Below are 20,189 nucleotides of genomic sequence, written 5' to 3' on the forward strand. Positions count from 1 at the left end.
AGATTTAGCTCTTGCATAATGTATGTTTAACTAGAATTGTTAATCTATTTGGTGACAGTTGTGTGATTTCTAGATGCAATTTAAACATTAAAAATTCTTATAGTATTTTCTTTTGTTTTGTTTCAGATCCATCGAGTCCATCTTATAAACTCGATTTATCGAGTAAACCTCGTAAAGAAAGAACAGCATTCAGTAAACATCAGATACGTGATCTAGAGAAGGAGTTCTCCGTACATAATTATCTTACAAGATTAAGACGATATGAAATAGCCGTAGCCTTAAATCTCACAGAAAGACAGGTAAACTATTCATTAACTTTTCACAGAAGGACAGGTAAACTATTCATTAGCTTTTCACAGAAAGACAGGTAAACTATTCATTAACTTTTCACAGAAAGATGTGCCGTGGATCATAATCTTTTAACAGAAAAACTGGTGGTGGGGGCGGGGATAATGATATTGTAGTTGGAAGACTGGAAAATAATTCACAATTTGTTCACAAACTGTTTTAGTTTTAGGTCTGCTTTCAATGGATTTCAACATACCTCTATAGCTCATCTCGATGAGAATTAGGTTTATTAAATGTGTCAAGTTGTATTTAGAGACGAGGAACCGTACTTAATATTTACCCAATTGATAATGCTGATATACCCAAGCCCAATCTGATTAAAACACAGATCCTATTTCGTTTCGTTTTTATAGTTCAAAATGTCGTTTTACTACAGTGGATTCTGGAAGAGTTGTTATACTAGTATAACCCGCGTTTTCGATGATGTGAGGCATCAGCCAATGAAACGGTCTGTTACGGCGAGGTTTTGGCGTGAGGTGCACGGGACTTTGGGTAACCCACTAGAAACATCAACGCTGATTGATTAATCAAATGTCTGACGTCATAGGCTCAAAATCCGCTTGTATGACCAGATCAGTAAGATCTTCATGTAGCGGGAGGCTATCGAAAATATAAAAAAAAACGAAACGAAACATAGATCTGTATTTTAATCAGATTGAGTCAAGCCAATCCCTACTTATGGCACTCCTGCTCCCATATCCCACTAAATATAAATGATTATATAGGCGGGTGGGTGCTCAAAATTATCAAGGGAGTCAGGGATTTTTCAGAGTGGTTACCTATTGTCATTAGTGCCGGGCGAAGGCCTGGCAAGGAACAGCGTCTATTTAATCGGAGGGGACGAAAAATGTTGGTGTGAATGCAAACGAATCCTTGACTATTGGAATTGGGCGAGAAGTTGGCGGCAACACAACTGGCTGGATGCCGGTCTCTATTGGTCAGGTTGGAGCAGAACAGTAGGACGTTAAGCCCCATTTCATTTCCCCTAACAACGTATAACAACATGGCGGCGTGAATAAAAATCGACCCGGTTTTTTTTTGTTTGTTTCGAGGTGGGGGCTGGAGCGGCGGCGGTGGCCGGGGTGGGGGTTCGGTGGTGAGGGATTCTGACATCAATGAGAATTGGTATAAAAACATGTGTTTGTAGTAAAATAAATGCCTTCTCTTTACAGGTGAAAGTTTGGTTTCAGAACAGACGAATGAAATGGAAGCGCGTGAAAGGCGCCCAGTTGGTACGAGACAAGGTCACAGGTCAACTCAAACCATTGATGACCCAATGTGTGACGTCATCTGAGAATCCGTTTGGTGACGTCATGAAAGAAGCTAATATATGTCGCGAGCAAGACCAGGATTTAATCAAAGAAGAACCCAAAGATGGCAAAATGTCGTAAAAATAATTCAAATCGATTTTTGTTGGTTGTGATTAAAGATTGGACTTGTCGGTAGAAATACTGCGAAGGAATACATCCGTGAGTTAATCCGGGACTATTGCTTTCGAGCGGATAAAGGCAGCCAAACGTCCGTCCATAACATTTACTGGTGCTGAATTTTATTGAAACAAACTATGTGACGTCACAATGTACGTAAACACTGGTTGATTAACTAAGTTAAAAACATAACAATGTTTAAACGAGATCTTTGGGGGAATATGAGTGTCTGAATTGATTCTAATTTCGATGAAAGCGGGAATAAAAACACATAGAGAAAGTTTTACAATAACAGAAATACGACATAAGAAGCAGGACACCAATTGGTATCGAAATCTCACAGGAGCCTGTCCGATGGACTGAAAGAACTTATATTTTAGTTTTTGTTTATTTTTTGGTCGATGAATATTAATTAACTGATTTTATAAACTTTATTATTTTGATCTCTTTGTTTGGTGACGCAATATATAAACTATACGCCATATACAATAGAATAGACTGGATAATCTATACACCACATGTACAGAATAGACTGGGTAATCTGCTCTAATTAACGTCATCAGACCCGCTCTTACGTCACTTTTATTCTGAATACTATATCATTATATTATTTCAAATCGGGCTAGAGGTGTGACGTAAGAGTATGTTATCCAGTATAATACACAAGTTAGGAAATGAATGACGTAGGAGCGAGTCTGACGTAGTAGAGCAGATAATTCAGTTTAATAAAAGAACTACGTTCTGGGATGTCCTGAGTATATCGAGGTCCCCACAAATACCTTAAACCGTTATACTGTTAAATTAACATGAAATGTGTTATACCATATGTATTTATAGCAAATTTACTACCGGGCTGAAAAACTCAAAAGGCCAACTAATTGCAAAGCTAAAGGTACAATCTGGTTAAAACACAGATCCTATTTCGTTTCGTTTTTATAGTTCAAAATTTCGTTTTTCTTGTCTTAACTACACTAGCATCCGGAAGAGTTGTTGTATTACCGGAGTTCTGGTTGAAGCCAGAGGGTAGCCAATGAAACAGTCTGTTACGGCTATTTCTTGGCGTCCGATGCACGGAACTGTGGGTAAACCAATAGAACCGTCAACGCTGATTGATTAATTCATGACTCACGTCATAGGGTCAAAAGCCGCACGTACGACCTTCCAGTACAACCGGTCAGATTGGCATGTAGTGTAGGCCATCGACGTATAAAAAAAACGAAAGGAAATATAGATCTGTATTTTAATCAGATTGGAAAAAGTATTATTATTAATCATTACTATTGAAAACCTAGAATTATGTTTACATTACAGTCACCCATTTGTAGCTTTCAATAACTTTATTTATTTATTTTTGTAATGAAATTGAAGTTAGTCAAATAGTAATGATAATTTTGTTATTGAGTAAAAATTAATTTTCGGATTTCGGATCCATATTTATCGTGTTTAATAATTATTGCTAAAGAGAGAAAACAGGGGATGAAAAAAACACCAACCAAAAACGGGTTAGTGCTAAATGAAAAGACCAGCTCAATTTTTCGTCATAGGTGACGAGATCTAAACAGGGCTAGCTCTAATCCCGAACCTAACCCCAATGCTTACTCTAACCCTAACCTATAATCACAGGCTCTAATCTTATTTACATCTCAGCGACATTGACAATAATTGAATTGGCCTTAAAGGCTCAATACCACTCTTATTGTAACTGAATAATATGTCCCAATCTTTATTCTGGTCAACAAATTGTACTATTTTACAATATTCCAATTAATTGATGATACAAATTTCATCTTAACACACCTAATTAAAAAAAATGGAAAAATTCAACTAAATGATTTGAAAAGCCTGACGTAAAGCTTTTCAAATGAGACTTGGATTTTAAAATATTTTTGAACCCTCTGGACAAGTAAAATAGGATTTAATGGATAATTTACACAACAAGTAAGACACTAATACATCTAATACTTAGAGTGGGGCTATTTTTTATTTTCTGGAGCGGTCAAGCCAGCAAGAGTGTTATTGTCCCTTTAACAAATAGATTTATCCCTAAAAACGAGATTAAGGTCTACAAGATTTGTAATGATCCATGATTTGCCGTTCATAAAGAAATGTATGGAATATAATAGATGTATAAATAATGATGTTAAAATATTGACGCATGTGTAGAACACGTGCTGCTGTATATAGAGTGTATAAAGTTTGTACTAGTACTTTAGTTTATTAAAAAGAGTGCTATTTTATTATATATATATGACCCAGTCAATATATCATATGGGCAGCCTTTGAAGTTTGCCGCCCCGTTATAAAAGCGCGATATATAATAAAATTGTATATGTATACGGCTGTATGTTATTGTAAAACGGGATTATATGTATTGTGAATACTACAATGATGTCATATCCGGTTATAAACAAATTTTATACTTACATGTGTAATATTTTATATATATTTCCTGCACGTGACCCGGGGCATGACATCATAAGAACTTACATCTTGCAATGTGTTTGATGAACAACAATACCAAAGTATCCATCTTTTTCGCTTATTCGTAATTTCCGTAATAGTAATCCTCGGGGTCTCGAGCGGACATTCTCCAAACTCGGATACATTTTCAATGTTTGGTAATTTCACCCTTTGTATTATTTTGAGCATTCGTGAAGCCCCGCACTCGGATGTTCGTGCTTAGTTTAAAAATAATGGTGATTTCATTGAACAAAACAATCCTTTTGATATTGCTATTTTTGACATGGAGTAAATTAACGGAAGCTGAAGACGCCCACTGATGGAATTTAAGAAGTCAAACTTCTAAAGAATACAATCACGCTCCACTTCTTGACTTCAAGTTTTTTGTTCTTGAAGTTTTTGTGACTTGAAATATGATATTCAAATTAAATAGAGAAAGATAGATTGTTATGAAAAAAACCAAACACATGTTTTGTAAAGAAAGGGTATTTCGTCAGAAATAAGTGGTTATCTGGTAAGAGGACAATGAAAGCCATCTTTATCAAACCCTTGAAAATATTGTGGTGGAGATGCGCACCACATTTTGGCACTACCCGCACCCCCTATCTACTCGACCGGAAAGCGTAGATGTACCCATAGCTTATTTCGCACTTCGTGGACCCCCATCATCCCTATATAAAATACCAGATGTGCCACACAATATATTTAAAACTTCGTTGACCCTCTATGTACCCTACCAGCATTCCTAGATGTACCCCATAGCATATTTTGCACTTTGTGGACCCTCATCATCCCTATGGAAAAACCAGATGTTCCCCACAGTATATTCACATAGAGAGAGAGAAGGAGAGAGGGGGAGGGAGATAGAGAGATCGACACAAACTAGGTCATTTTGAGACTAACACATGGTTCAATTTAATTCAATAATTCGCTTGTGCGTAGGGGTCTTTAGCAGTGGGAGGAAACCGGGGGACCTAGAGAAAACCCACGAGGTTGGACAGGCGACCCTATTCCTTGTCACATACAACCGAGGAATCGAAACCACGCCATTTGACCCAATGGCAGACCTTATGATACAGCGCGCACGTGCTGACCATTCGGCCATCCAATCCCCCAGTATATTTAGAACTTCGTTGACCCTCCTACCGGCATTCCTAGATGCACCCCATAGCTTCGTGGACACTCATCAGTAATCCTAAAATTTACCCCATAGCTTATTTAGCAAGTCGTGTACACCAATATACCCTGTCGGGAACACTAACAGCTTAATTTGCACTTCGGAGACCCCCATCTACCACATCGGAAATGCTAGATGTACGCTATAAAGCTTATTTAGCACGCGGTGTCTAATCCCCCCCCCCCTCCATCCCATCCCCACCATCTACCCTATTGGAAGTCTCAAACAATGCACGGACCTTTTCTATTTTTCTAGTTTTCACTTATCTAGTGAGAGTCAGTTATCTTATTTTACAGTCTCATATAACAACTTTTGGTCTTCGAAGGATTTATTAGTGAGCAGAGAATCTCCCGGTCTATCAGTTATCAATCGTCACTTCAGTCAGTTATATAGAAGGGTAATTCGTGTTTTCCTTTTGCGTTCGTCACTTCCCGTGGGCATTTTAAAGGGAACAATGCAAACTCCTATGCAAATCTCAACTGAGAATCGAATGTCCCCAAGTATGTCTAAATCGACAGCCTTTGTTAAAGGGGGACAAATCCTGTCAAGCACCAGGATGCAGATAGATCAATTCCTTGGCTTGAATCAAACAAATCCGAATTCTAGCGGGAAGCGGAAAATTCGCTTTGATATTGATTTATCACTTGAAATTTATTGATTTAAGGTGTAATAAGAGTTAGTTCCCTTGAATTCTCGTCTATTCCTTTGAATTAGCGTTGAATATTTTCATGTCGGTTAGGGTGGACATTCCGTTAAAAAACGGGTAATCTTTGGGTTACCTGCCCCTAACTCTAGCCCTTGTAGAGTGTAATTTGCCTGTACAGATTTGATATAAATCTGTCCGTTTCTTTACTTAATGGTATAGATTATCTGTGGATACAGAAACTACAAATAAGAACACTTGGTTTGTTTGGATGAATTTAGCAATTTGTATATCGACCTAACGTCTATTATTTAAAATCATTTTTAAATCTTTTATATAAATATAAAAATTAAACATTATCCTGACCTAATCGTTTATTAGGGGTTTGGCCCATGATTTTGTGGTGGGTCCTTTACCATAACAGAGATTAGGGTACTTGGGCTATTACAGATGTCACTGTCCGAGATTCTCCTCTACTTGTTAGGCCTACAATCGTAAATATGACTTCACGTTGTGTAAATAAATTTTCGCAATACCAGCAATAATGTAAATGGTTATAGTTTTATAAACGTATAAGAAATTCGTGGTTTACCTAAAGGAACTATTACTACGTCTCGGTTGAAGACAGGCCAGATCCGCCGAGATTGCGTAATATAGTGAAACAACACTCGGGCTAACGCTAACGCCATTGTGGGGTATCATATATTACTTCATATTTCTTGCCCTCGACCAATAAACCACACATAAGCCAACCCCTTGTTATGAGTGTATACCGACCAGCCGATCCCTTGTCCGTTAAACCGTACAAGATGAATTGGAGTGACCGTCCCCGTTAAACGGAACACGATAATCTACAAATCTAACATGGAGGGCCTCAACCATCCTCTACTCACAACAAGGTAATAACCCATACTAAACTTAGACTGCCTGTCTACCGTTAGCTCCACAGGGGCTACGGTGGCTAAGTGGGTAAGACGTTGGCTCGCTAGCCTGGAGGTCGGGTGTTCGATTCCTGCATTGGCCGAGAAAGTTCATCCAGATTTTCCGGCGTGGTTCCCCCTTCTCAGTGATGCAGGACGGAGGGCCTGACAAGGACAGCTGTCTAGTCGTTCGGATGGGACAAACACCCTTGTACACATTGGCGTGCACGAAAAAGATACCTTGACAGTTGGAATTCGATTAAGAGTAGGTCGTAGTGCCGCTGTCCGAGCAAAATTTCCCTCATAGCACACTGTATGGCGTATGCCCGTCTTCATTAGCCCAGGTCGGAGCAGAACAGTAGGACGTTAAACCCCATTTCATTTCATTTCGTTAGCTCCGCTTGAGAACAGAAACTAAGCTAGTTGACCGACATTTCGAGGATTTTAATCGAAAACATAAAGTATATTTCGAGAATTTTGTTAATTAGTTATTCTGCTTCTATTTAATAAGATTGGAAAAGTTTATTTAGTCTTTGTGTGTATGACAGATGTGAACCGGAGTAGGGCCGCATTATAAAACAGTAGACTAAATTTTGGATATGGCGGCCATTTGGGCCAGAGATTTATTCTCGAAGTATGAAGTAGGTGGATCTATTGCATTCCCTTACAAGAAAAAACTATGTGCATGATAATGAAATCTATCTAACTGGAAACCAACCTGCTATACATACATTTATATCGGAAAGTATAATTAAATTAAAGTCGCGTTATGTACGATTTAGATAAATCAAATCTTTCTGCCATTACTATTTAATACGGTACAGTCATGGGCCCCTTACTTTTCTTAGCATACGTCAACGATCTCCCAGAAGCAACATCCTCTGACGCCAGACTGTTCGCAGACGACTGTCTCCTCTTTCGTCGCATCCGCAACAACAAAGATGCTGCAGCCCTCCAGAAGGACTTAACATCATTGGAAGACTGGGAGAAGAAGTGACAGATGAGTTTCCACTCAGAAAATTGTACAGTCATTCGAGTCCCAGGAAAGCGTCAAATCCATCAGATGACATACTCACTACATGGACAATCGCTGGAAGTAGTTGATAGTGGGAAATACCTGAGATTAACCATCAACAAGGACATGACCTCGGGCGGTATTTATAAAAATTCTAAGAGTTGGAACCAACTCTTAACTGTCAAAAATTACTCCTAACTTTGTAGATTTTCCTAAGACCTATTTATAAAACATTTTACTTTAAGAATTACTCCTAACTATGACACATATTTAGGAGTCCTCCTGTAGCACTCCTAACTTGTTAAAAGTACTCTTATCTTAGTTAACATGGCCGTCCGTGTACGCCGCCTAAGAGAGTTTAAAACAAGAAGAGATTTCTTAGTGGAGTACAACAATGACGAGTTGATAAGGAGATATCGAATGGACATGGGTGGGATTCTTTTTGTGACAGATTTAGTTCGGCATCTACTTACGAGTCCTACTAAACGAAATTTCTCAATCGACGCTGAGATGAAGATCGCCATTACGCTTCGTTTCCTAGCTACTGGTAAAATGCAACTGTGTAGTGGTGACAATTTCGGCGTCAGTCAACCTACAGTGAGTAGAGTGATTGCATGACATCAACACTGAGCTATAAATAACTTCAGGGAATCCCCGGATTTCCCATGGTTACATCGCTAAGAGTTTGGTTAGGACCCAAGTCTTACACTTAGTTAAAAGTAACTCTAAGACCCTTTATAAATATTTCTAAAGAGTAACTTTTAACTATATGTTGTTTTAGGAAGTCTTAGAGTAAAAGTTATGAAAACTCTAAGAATTTTTATAAATACGGCCCCCGGACTAAACATATCAACCAGACAACTGGGAAGGCCCCTAAGACGCTTGGTTTCCTGAGGTGCACCACCTCGACTAAAGCCACAGCTTACACAGCCCTTGTGAGACCAGTCCTCGAGTATGCGGCAACAGTGTGGGACCCGCACCAGATAACTACTCTACGAGAAATAGAGCAAGTAAAGCGACGAGCAGCCCGCTTTGCTTTCAACTGCTACCAAGACAACTCCCCAGGCTGTGTAACAAAACTTTTAGACAACCTCCAATGGGAATCTCTCCAACACAGACGCTTTACGTCACCAACTGATTGCCATTAACTCAGAGAAGTTTTACAGAGCAGGCGACAGCAGAACCGGAGGAAACCACAAACTTAGACAAACAAGAGCCAAGAAAGAGAAATACCAGCATTCCTTCTTCCCAAGATCAGTAAGATACTGGAACGGACTCCCATCCCCTGGAACCCTACACAGCACAAACCATGATAGACCACATCAAAACCTGTATATATTGTTAATAATTGTTAATATCTGTACAAACTATCCAACTTTGGACTTTTAAGTGCTTGCGGAGAAGTTTCCTATACGTTTGTGCATGTGCCCGAGTCAATTACACTCTAACAGAGGCCGACGCGTTAATGGGAAGACGAAGAAACCCCCATTTCATTTTTATTTTTTGAACCTGAAATTAGACATAGCAGTGTCGAATTGTATATCATCGCTAGACAATGTTTTACATAAATACGATAAAATTCACATCATTAAAATGATTTAAATTTTAGACTTCATTGATGTCGTTGTCAACGGAACAGAAATATAAGGTATTGTATATGGGACCTTTCGCATCGGTACGAAAACGAACACCAAAACGAACATATGTAGCCTCTAACACGCGGTTTCGCAATCCGACGTACGATAATAACTAGATGGCGTTAATTTCCACTCCATGAACTTCTCGGTCAAGGCAAAGTTTTCAATCGATTTTTCGGCAGATGTACAACAAATCAAGCAGAATATTCCTTGTAAGCATATTCTACGAACCCTACACAATCAACAATATACACAAAGGCTCGAAAAATGGTGAAAAATTCAATATATGAGACAAGAAACATATTCGTTTGCATACCTACGTAATTCCACCTCCATACGCGTAACGTTTTTCACTGGCTGAACACTCATTACGGATTGACGTCACAAGTACACACGAATCGATGACGTTTTCGTTTTCGTATTCGTTCTCGTACCGGTGCGAAAGGTCCCTATTATCTCCGAGCTCGGATTTGAAATGAAATGGGGTTTAATGTATTACATGTCTCCTCATAAACTTCAGTTACGCCATGCAATGTGCTATGAAGGAAATTTTGCCCAGACAGCGGCTCTACGAATTCCATGTGTAAAGGGTTGTTTTACATGCAGGCCAATGTTTACACGAGTCCTCGGAAGTGGATCCCGGTTTTTTGTCTCATCTGAAGATCTAGATCCCCAGACATAAGTCTTGTGTGGGACAATGTGAGTGTTATAAAGATCAGAGGTCGTGACACAAATCAAAGAGAGAGTAGGGTGACCCACCATAAATAAATATCTCCATATATCTCGACAATTACGCCACAATATTTATATATATGCCAAGCCTCAAATCAGTTTCACACAAATATAGTCACTAAATAAACGATCATGTTGTACTTAACAAGCTATGACTATTAATCATGTATAAATAATAGACTGAAAACTGGTTCCAAGAGTCGTCCATAACATCCAGACACTTTTGAGTAAAAGATAGGTTACGTGCCCTTGTTTTGAAATTAGTCTCGCTTAACCAGTCTATCGACCATTCTACGTCTGATTGACAGGTCGGGATAATCAAGACTACTTTTTTACGAAACGTAACAGAAAGCTAGAACAAGAAATTGAATTTAGAAATAAGCACGTTAGGTAGCTCAACAATCGTTTTAAGAAACTTGTAAAGGTAAAATGAAACTACTGCTAGTATCATGTTCCTGCCTAACCCGAGTGATTCAGATATATTATTTGTACTAAACCAAAAGATGCCGCTCTTAACGGTACAGTTAATGATAAAGCGATTTAAAAAAATGAAACGAACGTAATTTCTAAATCTGCTGTAATAACCAAGAAGCTTAATTTAACTGCTATCCAAAATCGTCAACAATAAATTTTTTACGGCTGTAATAGTTGATAGATTTGTAGAGAATTGCACGTGCCATGGCTATTTATAGTATCATACTGTCAGAAAGTTGGTCTCGGCACGGCGAATGTGCACGCTTCAGTGGTAGTCTCGAACTATCAGCGGTGGACTGTATTTCTGTGAGTACATGGGCCACCCTACAGTCTGAGAGAGAGAGAAATCCGACTAGTCATCACACATAAGTAAAGGGAAGTAACTGCAATAAAACAACCCCCACACCTGGATGCACACCAACAAATATTCAAACGAAGTCTCAATTAAAATTTCATTGCTTTCATCAAACAAGTCTGTTCACAAATGAAATGGAATGGGGTTTAATGTCCTACTGTTCTACACCAAAAGTCTGTTAAGACCAGCATACATCTGTGTTTGTAAGTAATTATCAACTAGAACGAGTTAATTAAACCATTTCTACCACTGCTCTGGTGAAAAAAAAATGCACAAATTTTTCATACAAAAAATAATTTATTACAAAGATTTGTCAAGTATAATTATACAACAGAAATAAATACAACTTGAGGATAAAACAAAATAAATATTTACTAACAAGAACTCTTCAATAGGACGGACATTTTACATTTAGGTTCAATTATAAGTTCAAGTCTCCGTGGGTCATTAAAACTCCCTCAAATGATAATTAGGGGCTTTAAGAGATATTGTAGTTAGAAAGGGATTTTAACTTCCTCACAGACTTGATATGATATAAATGTAATTGGATGGAATGGTTTTTAAATCATGGGAAATACTTATAAGGCTTTGATGAGAAATTGTAAACAGTTGAATTATGCTATAATTTAAACTACAATAAGAACCAATCAATATTTTGCTATCAGGAGAATTTTATACGGACAATACAAGCTAATGATTCATTTAAAAATACTCTGCCCCTTCATCCAACTATTCACAAAAACAAAAGATTTCATCATTTCATTAAATATCAAACAGATCAGATGATAACTCTGACTGCTACAAAGTAACAAGGGCCATAAATCAAGACGCAAATTTTTAAAGGATCGGATTCTGAAATGCAGTCTGTAGAGCATTCACAAGGAATTGTAGACAGAGGACCAATGGATGGAACGACAAATGAAGGACAGGCAGAGGGTCAATGAAAATATACAACTATGTACATTTCAATATGGACGTATAGAAATCATAGATGTCCTTGCTTTCTATCACAAAACTTCAGTGAATCCGAACATTAGCCTTGAAGTTTAACCTTACTGTATTTTTAACAATAACATTCTAACAATTTTTCTAATCAAAAATAAATCAATTAAACTCAAAGACCATTGAATATCACGGTGAATCCAATGTCTTGAACCATTGAATAACCTGAGCGGAATTCAATGGTCATTGATTTCTGTTTTTATTCTATAACTACATGCAAATTTCAAAATACACTGTACTATCCAGATCATCAGAAAAAGAAAATCATCACTAATAACGTTAAAATTCATCATAGGTTACGTCTGTTTTTCTTTCTTTCTTACAAAAATTGTGGTTGCTAGTGTTGACGTCTTATAGTTTGACGTAATTCTGAAAGTGACGTCATTCTGCACAAAAGTAGTAGTCCCCAAAAGTAGTATGTGTCCAAGCCATTGAATACAACCATAGGTCATTCAATGGCTGTATTCAATGATATTTGCTTGTATTTGCATCTAGTTATAGAATAAATATTCATCCATACGACTGAAACAAGAACTCCGCTTCAGTCTAAACGAATGTCAGCCATGAAGCAAAGCCTCCCTGAATTATTAATAATTCAAACAGAATGTTTATAATCTAAAATAAATATTCGTCCATTTCCTGATATTCTTCACGGAATTGATCCTCATCCTCCTCCCCTAATCTCTTCCACCAAGGTTTCTGTAATCTACGTAATGTTTCTACGTGATTTAATCTAGCTTTAGTTGCCACGGGAACAGATCGACTTGTATACATCTCTACATCTTTATCTGTTACATCTTTTAACTTAGGTGCCACTTGAAATAAAAGATGAGGAAAACATCAATAAATTAACGTCTCGTCAATACAATACTTTGAGACTAACATGCATTTGTTTTTTCCTAATGCCAGGAATGAAATGAATTTAAACAACCTATTTTATTACCTGATCCAGGACAATACCTAAGGCAGACGAGCGTATTTTTCGACTGAGCACGCTGATTTTTAAAATCACTTGAAAAAAATTGTTTGTGTGTCCCTTCACGGTAAAAGGTGATTCTGCTCAGCGAACCATTCACCCAACCAATTGCCCGAATCTAACATTTTAGATATTTTAGGCCGAATATTTTACACCAGCGATCGATTCACCAGCATATCTGCTTGTCTGCCCGTGTCCAGCATATATTAAAGGGCGAATCATTTTCATAAGCCAATCGGAGACATCATTGATATCAGATGATCTCAAAATGGCCGCCTACACTGCCTGATGAAAGAAGAAGAATCAGTGATACTTTGATCACTGTTACGGTGAGTTTTTGGCGTGAGGTGCTCGGAACTGTGGGTAACCTACTAAAAACATCAATGCCGATTGGTTAATCAAATGTCTTACGTCACTGGTCAAAAGCCAGTTGTATGACCTCTGACGCAACCTTCCACTACAAATTGTTAGATCTTCATGAAGTGTAGGCCATCGAAAGTATAAAAAAAACTAATGAAATATAGAGCTGTATTTTAATCAGATTGTCACAACAAAGTTCAATAATATTTCCTGTTACTTACATTGTACAAGATCTGAATCTGTATCTAATCTGGCCATTAAACTCTCTAAATGATGTTGTTTTTGACGGTTAGTTTTAATATTTAGATAATGTTTAGCTAATAGTTGAGCTGCTCTGTTATGTATTTCTTGTAATCCTTCTCTATCTTTAATATGAGTCTGAAAAATAAAACCCCCTAAAAATGAAATAAAATGTGGTTTAACGTTCTACTGTTCTGCACCAAATGGTCATACACAGACCACAGCTATTCCATCTACTCTTCAGGAATTCCAACTGTCAAGGTTTTTATATATGCAAGATTAGGTGTATTGCACCTCATCTGAATGAATACACATTGTTCCTTTCCAGGCCCCTGTCGTGCACCACTGACAAGGGGAAACCACATTGATAAATCTTTAGGAACAGGGATGAAAACCAGAACCAACTGGTCAATGATCCAATATCTTATTTTTCAAAATAAGAATTCAATTAAAGGGAAATACAGGAGATTAGATAAAGAGTTGACAGTTGTCACTATGATAGTTAACAAATAGATAACACAAATAGAATATGCTAAAATTTAAATCAAATTGCTCCACTCTGAACCGAGATATTAGATTTTGAATTTTAGGATAGCCTCGATCATCATTAGTTAAGTCGGTACGAAAAAAAACAATGGAATAGAGAAATGGGGCTTAAAGTCAACTCAACTTAAACTATGTTATTTCGGGACTAACATATGTTTCAATTTTATTTCAATAATTTGCTTGCACGTAGATGTTTTTAGCAGTGTGAGGAAACCGGAGGACCCGGAGGAAACCCACACGGTTGGACAGGCGACGCTACTCCTTGTCATGTACAAGTCATTTTGAGACTAACATGGTAACTTCTATTTCTATGGTTACCTGTGCAACCCGATGAGGAGAACGGTTAGATATTAAAATAATTAGCTGGAACTGTTCGGGTAGCTTTAACACCATTCAGAGTCACCAAGCATCATTACATAGTTATTGCCCTTGTCATGAAACCTTTGTAGACACTCTACAGATCAGACTTGTTGGGATTTATTTAACTTACCGGATGTAGATCTCTCCATTCTTGTATTTGCGTTTGTAACTCTATTCGTCTTGCATCTGTTAAACCAGGTGGTTTTAACGATACCGATATATCTTTACTTTTATCAGCTCGACGATCCAGCCATTTTCTTACCTGAAAAAATATCGTACCACAATCATTCATAGATCCTATTTACAGCCTTGTGTCCATCTACAAATTCAGGTAATATTTATAAAAAAAAAGAGAAACAGGTTGCTAGGTAACGAAACATTCGCTGACCAGCAGCTACGTCTGTCGAAAAGTTAAAAAGAAAAAAGAGAAACAGGTTGCTAGGTAACGAAACATTCGCTGACCAGCAGCTACATCCTTTGAGCATTAAAACAACACATAAATTTCAATACAATCAGATTATACTCAAAACCTTCAGAGTGTTAACAAGATTTTTTGAACAAAGGGGAATAACTTCAGAAGTTGTTATCAAAAATTTATGAAAATCAATAAATGTAGGAGCATGAAAATGTGGCTTCACATCCACTTGATACAAACAGGTCATATTTAGGCCTAACATTAATTTCATTAATTCAAATGTGTATTGATTTGTTTAGCAGTGGGAGGAAACTGGAGACCTCAGAGATAACTAAAGAACTGAAACTGGTGACTATACTACAATCATGGGAGAGAGAGAGAGAGAGAGAGAGAGAGAGATGGGGTTTAACATCCACTCGAAACAAACTAGGTAATTTCTGGACTAACGTATGGTTTAATTTTATCTCAATAATTTCGCTTGCGTGTAGGGGTCTTTAGCAGTGGGAGGAAAATGGAGGACCCATAGAAAATCCACGAAGTTGGACAAGCAACCCTACTCACTGTCGAAACCACACCACTTAACTCACTAACAGACCTTATGATCTAAAGCAAATGTAGAAGATCATTGGACACCCCCTCCTCAACCCTTACAATCTTTAGACTATGCATTTGCCTTTTTAGTCAATAAACCCCAGATGTGTTCAATAAAACTTACATATCTCTGTATTCTAATGGCTGCTCTAACTTGCAATCGAACCTGTTGTCTCCATGGTAATAAATCTCTCTCTTTTTTACCGCGCCATAATGTCTGTATTTTCACAGCTGCCACTGATTTCTCTTTAGCTAAATATTGTTCTACTTTAGCTGTTGCAAAAATAGAAAATTAAAGATACATTATGGAAGATTTGATAACAAATTTGCAGTTCTCACTATAATAGTTAAAAATTCGATAATGTAAAGGAAATTTGCTGAAAATTTCATTCAAATTGATCCACTATGAACCGAGAAATTAGCGATTGAATTTTTGGCCTAGCCTTGATCATCATTACTAAAGTCAGTACGATAAACAGCATAGTCTCGATTATCCATTTAATCGTTAAATCGTGAAGGAAAGTTATGCAGTAAATCAGCTCATAATCCACTAAAGATCGCAGGCTAGCAATGCCATCTAGAGTTGATTATGGTCTGGATAGGTTAATTAATGTCTAATTAATAATTTAGATAACATTTCAGGCCTAAAGAAAGACCTACAATAGACAGATTTAGCTCTTGCATAATGTATGTTTAAGTTACATGAAGTCTTACTTTTCAGCACAGGTCTAATGAAGATGGAAATATTCCATGCAGTTGGCTATGAGGGAAATTTGACCTTGACAGTGGGGCTATGGTCTACATTGATTTAGATTTCAAACTGTTCGGGGATCTTTAACAGGGAGCTCATGGTAAAAACAGGGAATGGATTTTCCAGGGTTAGGGTTGAGCAACTAGATATTTTTCCTTGCCAGACCATCCGTCCTACACCAATGACATAGGGAAATCTGGCTAGAAAATCCTAAGGAACTAGAGAGTAAGAGAAATTGGGTTTAACGGCCACTCGACACAAACCAGGTCATTTACGAACTAATATATAGTCTTAACATAGGGGTCTTTAGCAGTGGAACTCAGAGAAAACCCACAAGGTTGGACAGTTGACCCTACTCCTTGTCATGTACAACCGGAGAATCAAAACCACACCAATTGACTCAATGACAAACCTATAACTACAAGTACCTGCTGGTAATATTTCTATGGTATGTAACTGTTTTTGATGAAATTCTCTCATTATCTTTAACCTGTTCTCTTTAAACTGTCTCTCAAATTCTTTGGCTAATTTCTCTTCTTCTTTCTTCATTGTAACATGTTTCTTCTTTAATCTACAATACAGACAAAGATAAATTCACATTTGAGTATATTTTTGTGTATATTAAGACATGGATGCTTTGATATTGTATGAAAAATACACAGAGACGTTAAATGTATTTAAAATACTGATGTGACAACACCCTTTGATGTTGGTGTACCATTATTTATACTTGTTGAAATATTGGACTTGAGTTACGATTTCACTGCAAAGCATGTGCGAGATAGTGTCTGTATTTTAAGTTGTTTAATGGTGAAGAAGGAGACGTTGCGTAATATATTGAAACATCACTCAGACTAACGTTCTCGTACAGTATCAACATGTTACTTAATGGGTAGAGAGAGAAATGAGGTTTAACGTCCACTTGACACAAACTAGGTCATTTTGGGATTAACATATGGTTCAATTTTATTTCAATAATTCGTTTGTGCATAGGGGTCTTTAGTAGTGGGACGAAACCAGAGGACCCGGAGAAAACCCACGAGGCTGGACAGGTGACTTGAATTCTTGTCATGTACAACCGGGGAATCAAAACCAACCAATTGGCTCAATGACAGACCTAATGTTACCCAACCCACCTATGTTACTTGATGTCTCGTTCTCAACCATAAAACCACATAGAGTCTGACCGGTCGTTAATCATAATAATACACCTGATTCACCCAATTCAATGACTTTAGTCTGACCCAAATCAAAGAGTTTTAGCTTCTTTAAAATAGACCAATACAGTAGCCTACCTGTAATTTTTCTGGAACTTGGCAAAAGCTGTGTTGGCTTTCTTTAATTTTTTCCGCGTTGAGAAACCTCTCCACATCATTTGAATCACCATAGCTGCATCAAAAAATTTCTGTAAATATTTTACAAAAAGGTTTAAAATTGATTATACCATCCCCTATTAATGAAATGGGTTAATGAAGACCGCAGATTAAGATACAATGTCTCAGGTAACATTAAATTTGGTCAGGTCGTGAAATGTACATAGGGTTAGGGAACGTAATTGTTGACGAGATTGTGGGTCAGTGTTAGGGGTAGGCCTTGTGACCTTGACGAAATCTGCAGGTGGCCTTAATATTCAGACCTAACAGATTAAATTTGCATATTCCTGATCTTAACCAATTGGGCTAATCAAGATCAGCATACAGTGTATTAATTATAAGGGGAATATCACTGTGTTTCGCTGTCTCTTCGTCGAAAGAGAGAGATAGAGAAAGAGAGGGTCTTACGTCCACTCAACACAAAATAGGTCGTTTCGGGAATAACATATGGTTCAATTTAATCTCAATAATTCACTTGCACATAGGGGTATTTAGTAGTGGGAGGAAACCGGAGGACCCGGAGAAAACCCACCAGGTAGGTCAGGCGACACTACTCCTTGTCACATACAACCAGAGAATCGAAGCCACACCAGTTAGCTCAATGACAGACCTTATGATACAGCACAAGCTAACCATTTGGCCATCCAATCCCCCCACTCTTCATCAAATACAAACTGTATGGATCAGGAGTTTTTCCTGCCACTCCAACTAATTTCTGCCATTCCAACTAATTGGCCCTATTTAACATAGCTATATGAGGCAATGAATACGCACCCACCGATTTGTATGGGTCAATATTTAGTACAACCGTATACCATCGTACTATGGACCAGGAACTCACTAGGACATCATTGAAGCCATCTTGGAATTATGACGTCCTACTAAAATCAAAGTCTGTCAATTGATGCGCATGTATATATAGCTTTATTTCAATCGTCCATGAATTGGGGGAGTCTGGGGATTTTTCCTACGAGTGCAAACCCTAAGAACAGCAACAAGACAAGTATCACTTGGGGACTAGTTACTGGTCCAAAACTCAGTATAAAGAGAGTCTTACTTCATTTTCTGCCCTGTGTAGAGATCCAGTCTCTAGTATAGTTAATAGGTGCTTGAGATCTCTATCAAAACCTTGTCCAGACCATTTACCCAACAGCGGTCGTAAACCTCTGAAATAAATATATGTAAAACGTAAATCATTCTAGCTTGTTGGGTCGGATATACAAATAGGCAAAGTACGGCATTGGTCGGGCGGGGGCTACTGGTATCTGGATCCAAGTGAAACTAATTTGTCATGCAGGGTACCAGTCTATAACTTTGCATCAAGTGTACACCGAGTATTTCATTATATACAAAACCATAAAAACACTGTGAAATAAGTATATAGGGTCTTGAGATTGGGGACCCTGTACAACATTTCTATAAATCTGAAGGCCCAATAATCAGTCTGTTATTTTCATAATTACAGTACATATCCAGACTTTGTGTCGCTCTTACAAATTTATGTCTTGCACTTTAAACACAAAGCGAGTGAGGGAAGAGAAATGGCATTTCACAATCACTCAACAAAAACTAGGTAACATAGAGTACAATTTAATTTCAATAATTCCCTTGCGCATAGGGGTCTTTAGCAATGGGAGGAAACTGGAGGACCAGGAGAAAATCCACAAGGACCTACTATTTGCCACATACGAGACAAGTAGGAAATCAAAACCATGCCACTTGATAAGATGTAAACACCACTTGATAAGATGTAAACACCACTCAACACCCACCAAATAAATAAACTATACTGCTAGTAACTTACTTGTATCTTGTAGATAAAGCACCAACCATACCTTTATGATAATCACATACTTTTAATACACACTTAGTTGCTATACTGAAATAAATATAAATACAACTTTAGTTTTATACATTTTATAGCTATACTGAAAAAAAAACATACAGACATACTATATGAAAATCAAACTGAAACCGAGCAAGTCAATGGATGCAAGACACGTTTTGGGTAAACCAAGTCATTTCGGGATTAACATATGGCTCTATCTTATTTCAATAATTCGCTTGCACGTAGGGATCTTTAGCAGTGGGAGAAAACCGGAGGACCTAGAGAAAACCCACAAGGTTGGACCGGCGAGCCTACCCCTTGTCACGTACAACCATCCAGCCCCGCCAAGAACAAGGACACTACCATGTATTCCTGTTTCAGAAAGAATGGTAGAATAAAATACAGACATACATACTAAGTTTATAGCCATGAAGATATTTTATTTATAACATACTTACGCTGCTACTTCTATAATATTATTAACAGTTAATTTATAAACTAATTCATCCATTATCGTAAACGCTGTATTATCATCTAATTTATTTAATAAATACCTAAA

General features: G+C 37.6%; 1 protein-coding gene across 1 annotated transcript; it reads right to left on the bottom strand.

Annotated features, from left to right (window-relative positions):
- Positions 1-11,471: 11,471 nt before the first annotated feature.
- On the bottom strand, positions 11,472-20,179 carry LOC126822438 (IQ calmodulin-binding motif-containing protein 1). Its single transcript, XM_050551352.2, has 9 exons — positions 20,089-20,179; positions 19,607-19,681; positions 18,860-18,968; positions 17,725-17,834; positions 16,858-17,000; positions 15,803-15,951; positions 14,803-14,934; positions 13,748-13,904; positions 11,472-13,005 (listed from the first exon to the last, which is right to left on the bottom strand). Exons 1-9 carry the CDS (start codon positions 20,139-20,141, stop codon positions 12,806-12,808), a joined length of 1,128 nt encoding a protein of 375 aa, XP_050407309.2. The 5' UTR covers positions 20,142-20,179; the 3' UTR covers positions 11,472-12,805.
- Positions 20,180-20,189: the final 10 nt, after the last annotated feature.

Source organism: Patella vulgata, chromosome 5 (assembly GCF_932274485.2).
Source record: "Patella vulgata chromosome 5, xgPatVulg1.2, whole genome shotgun sequence".
NCBI classification, from domain to species: domain Eukaryota; kingdom Metazoa; phylum Mollusca; class Gastropoda; family Patellidae; genus Patella; species Patella vulgata.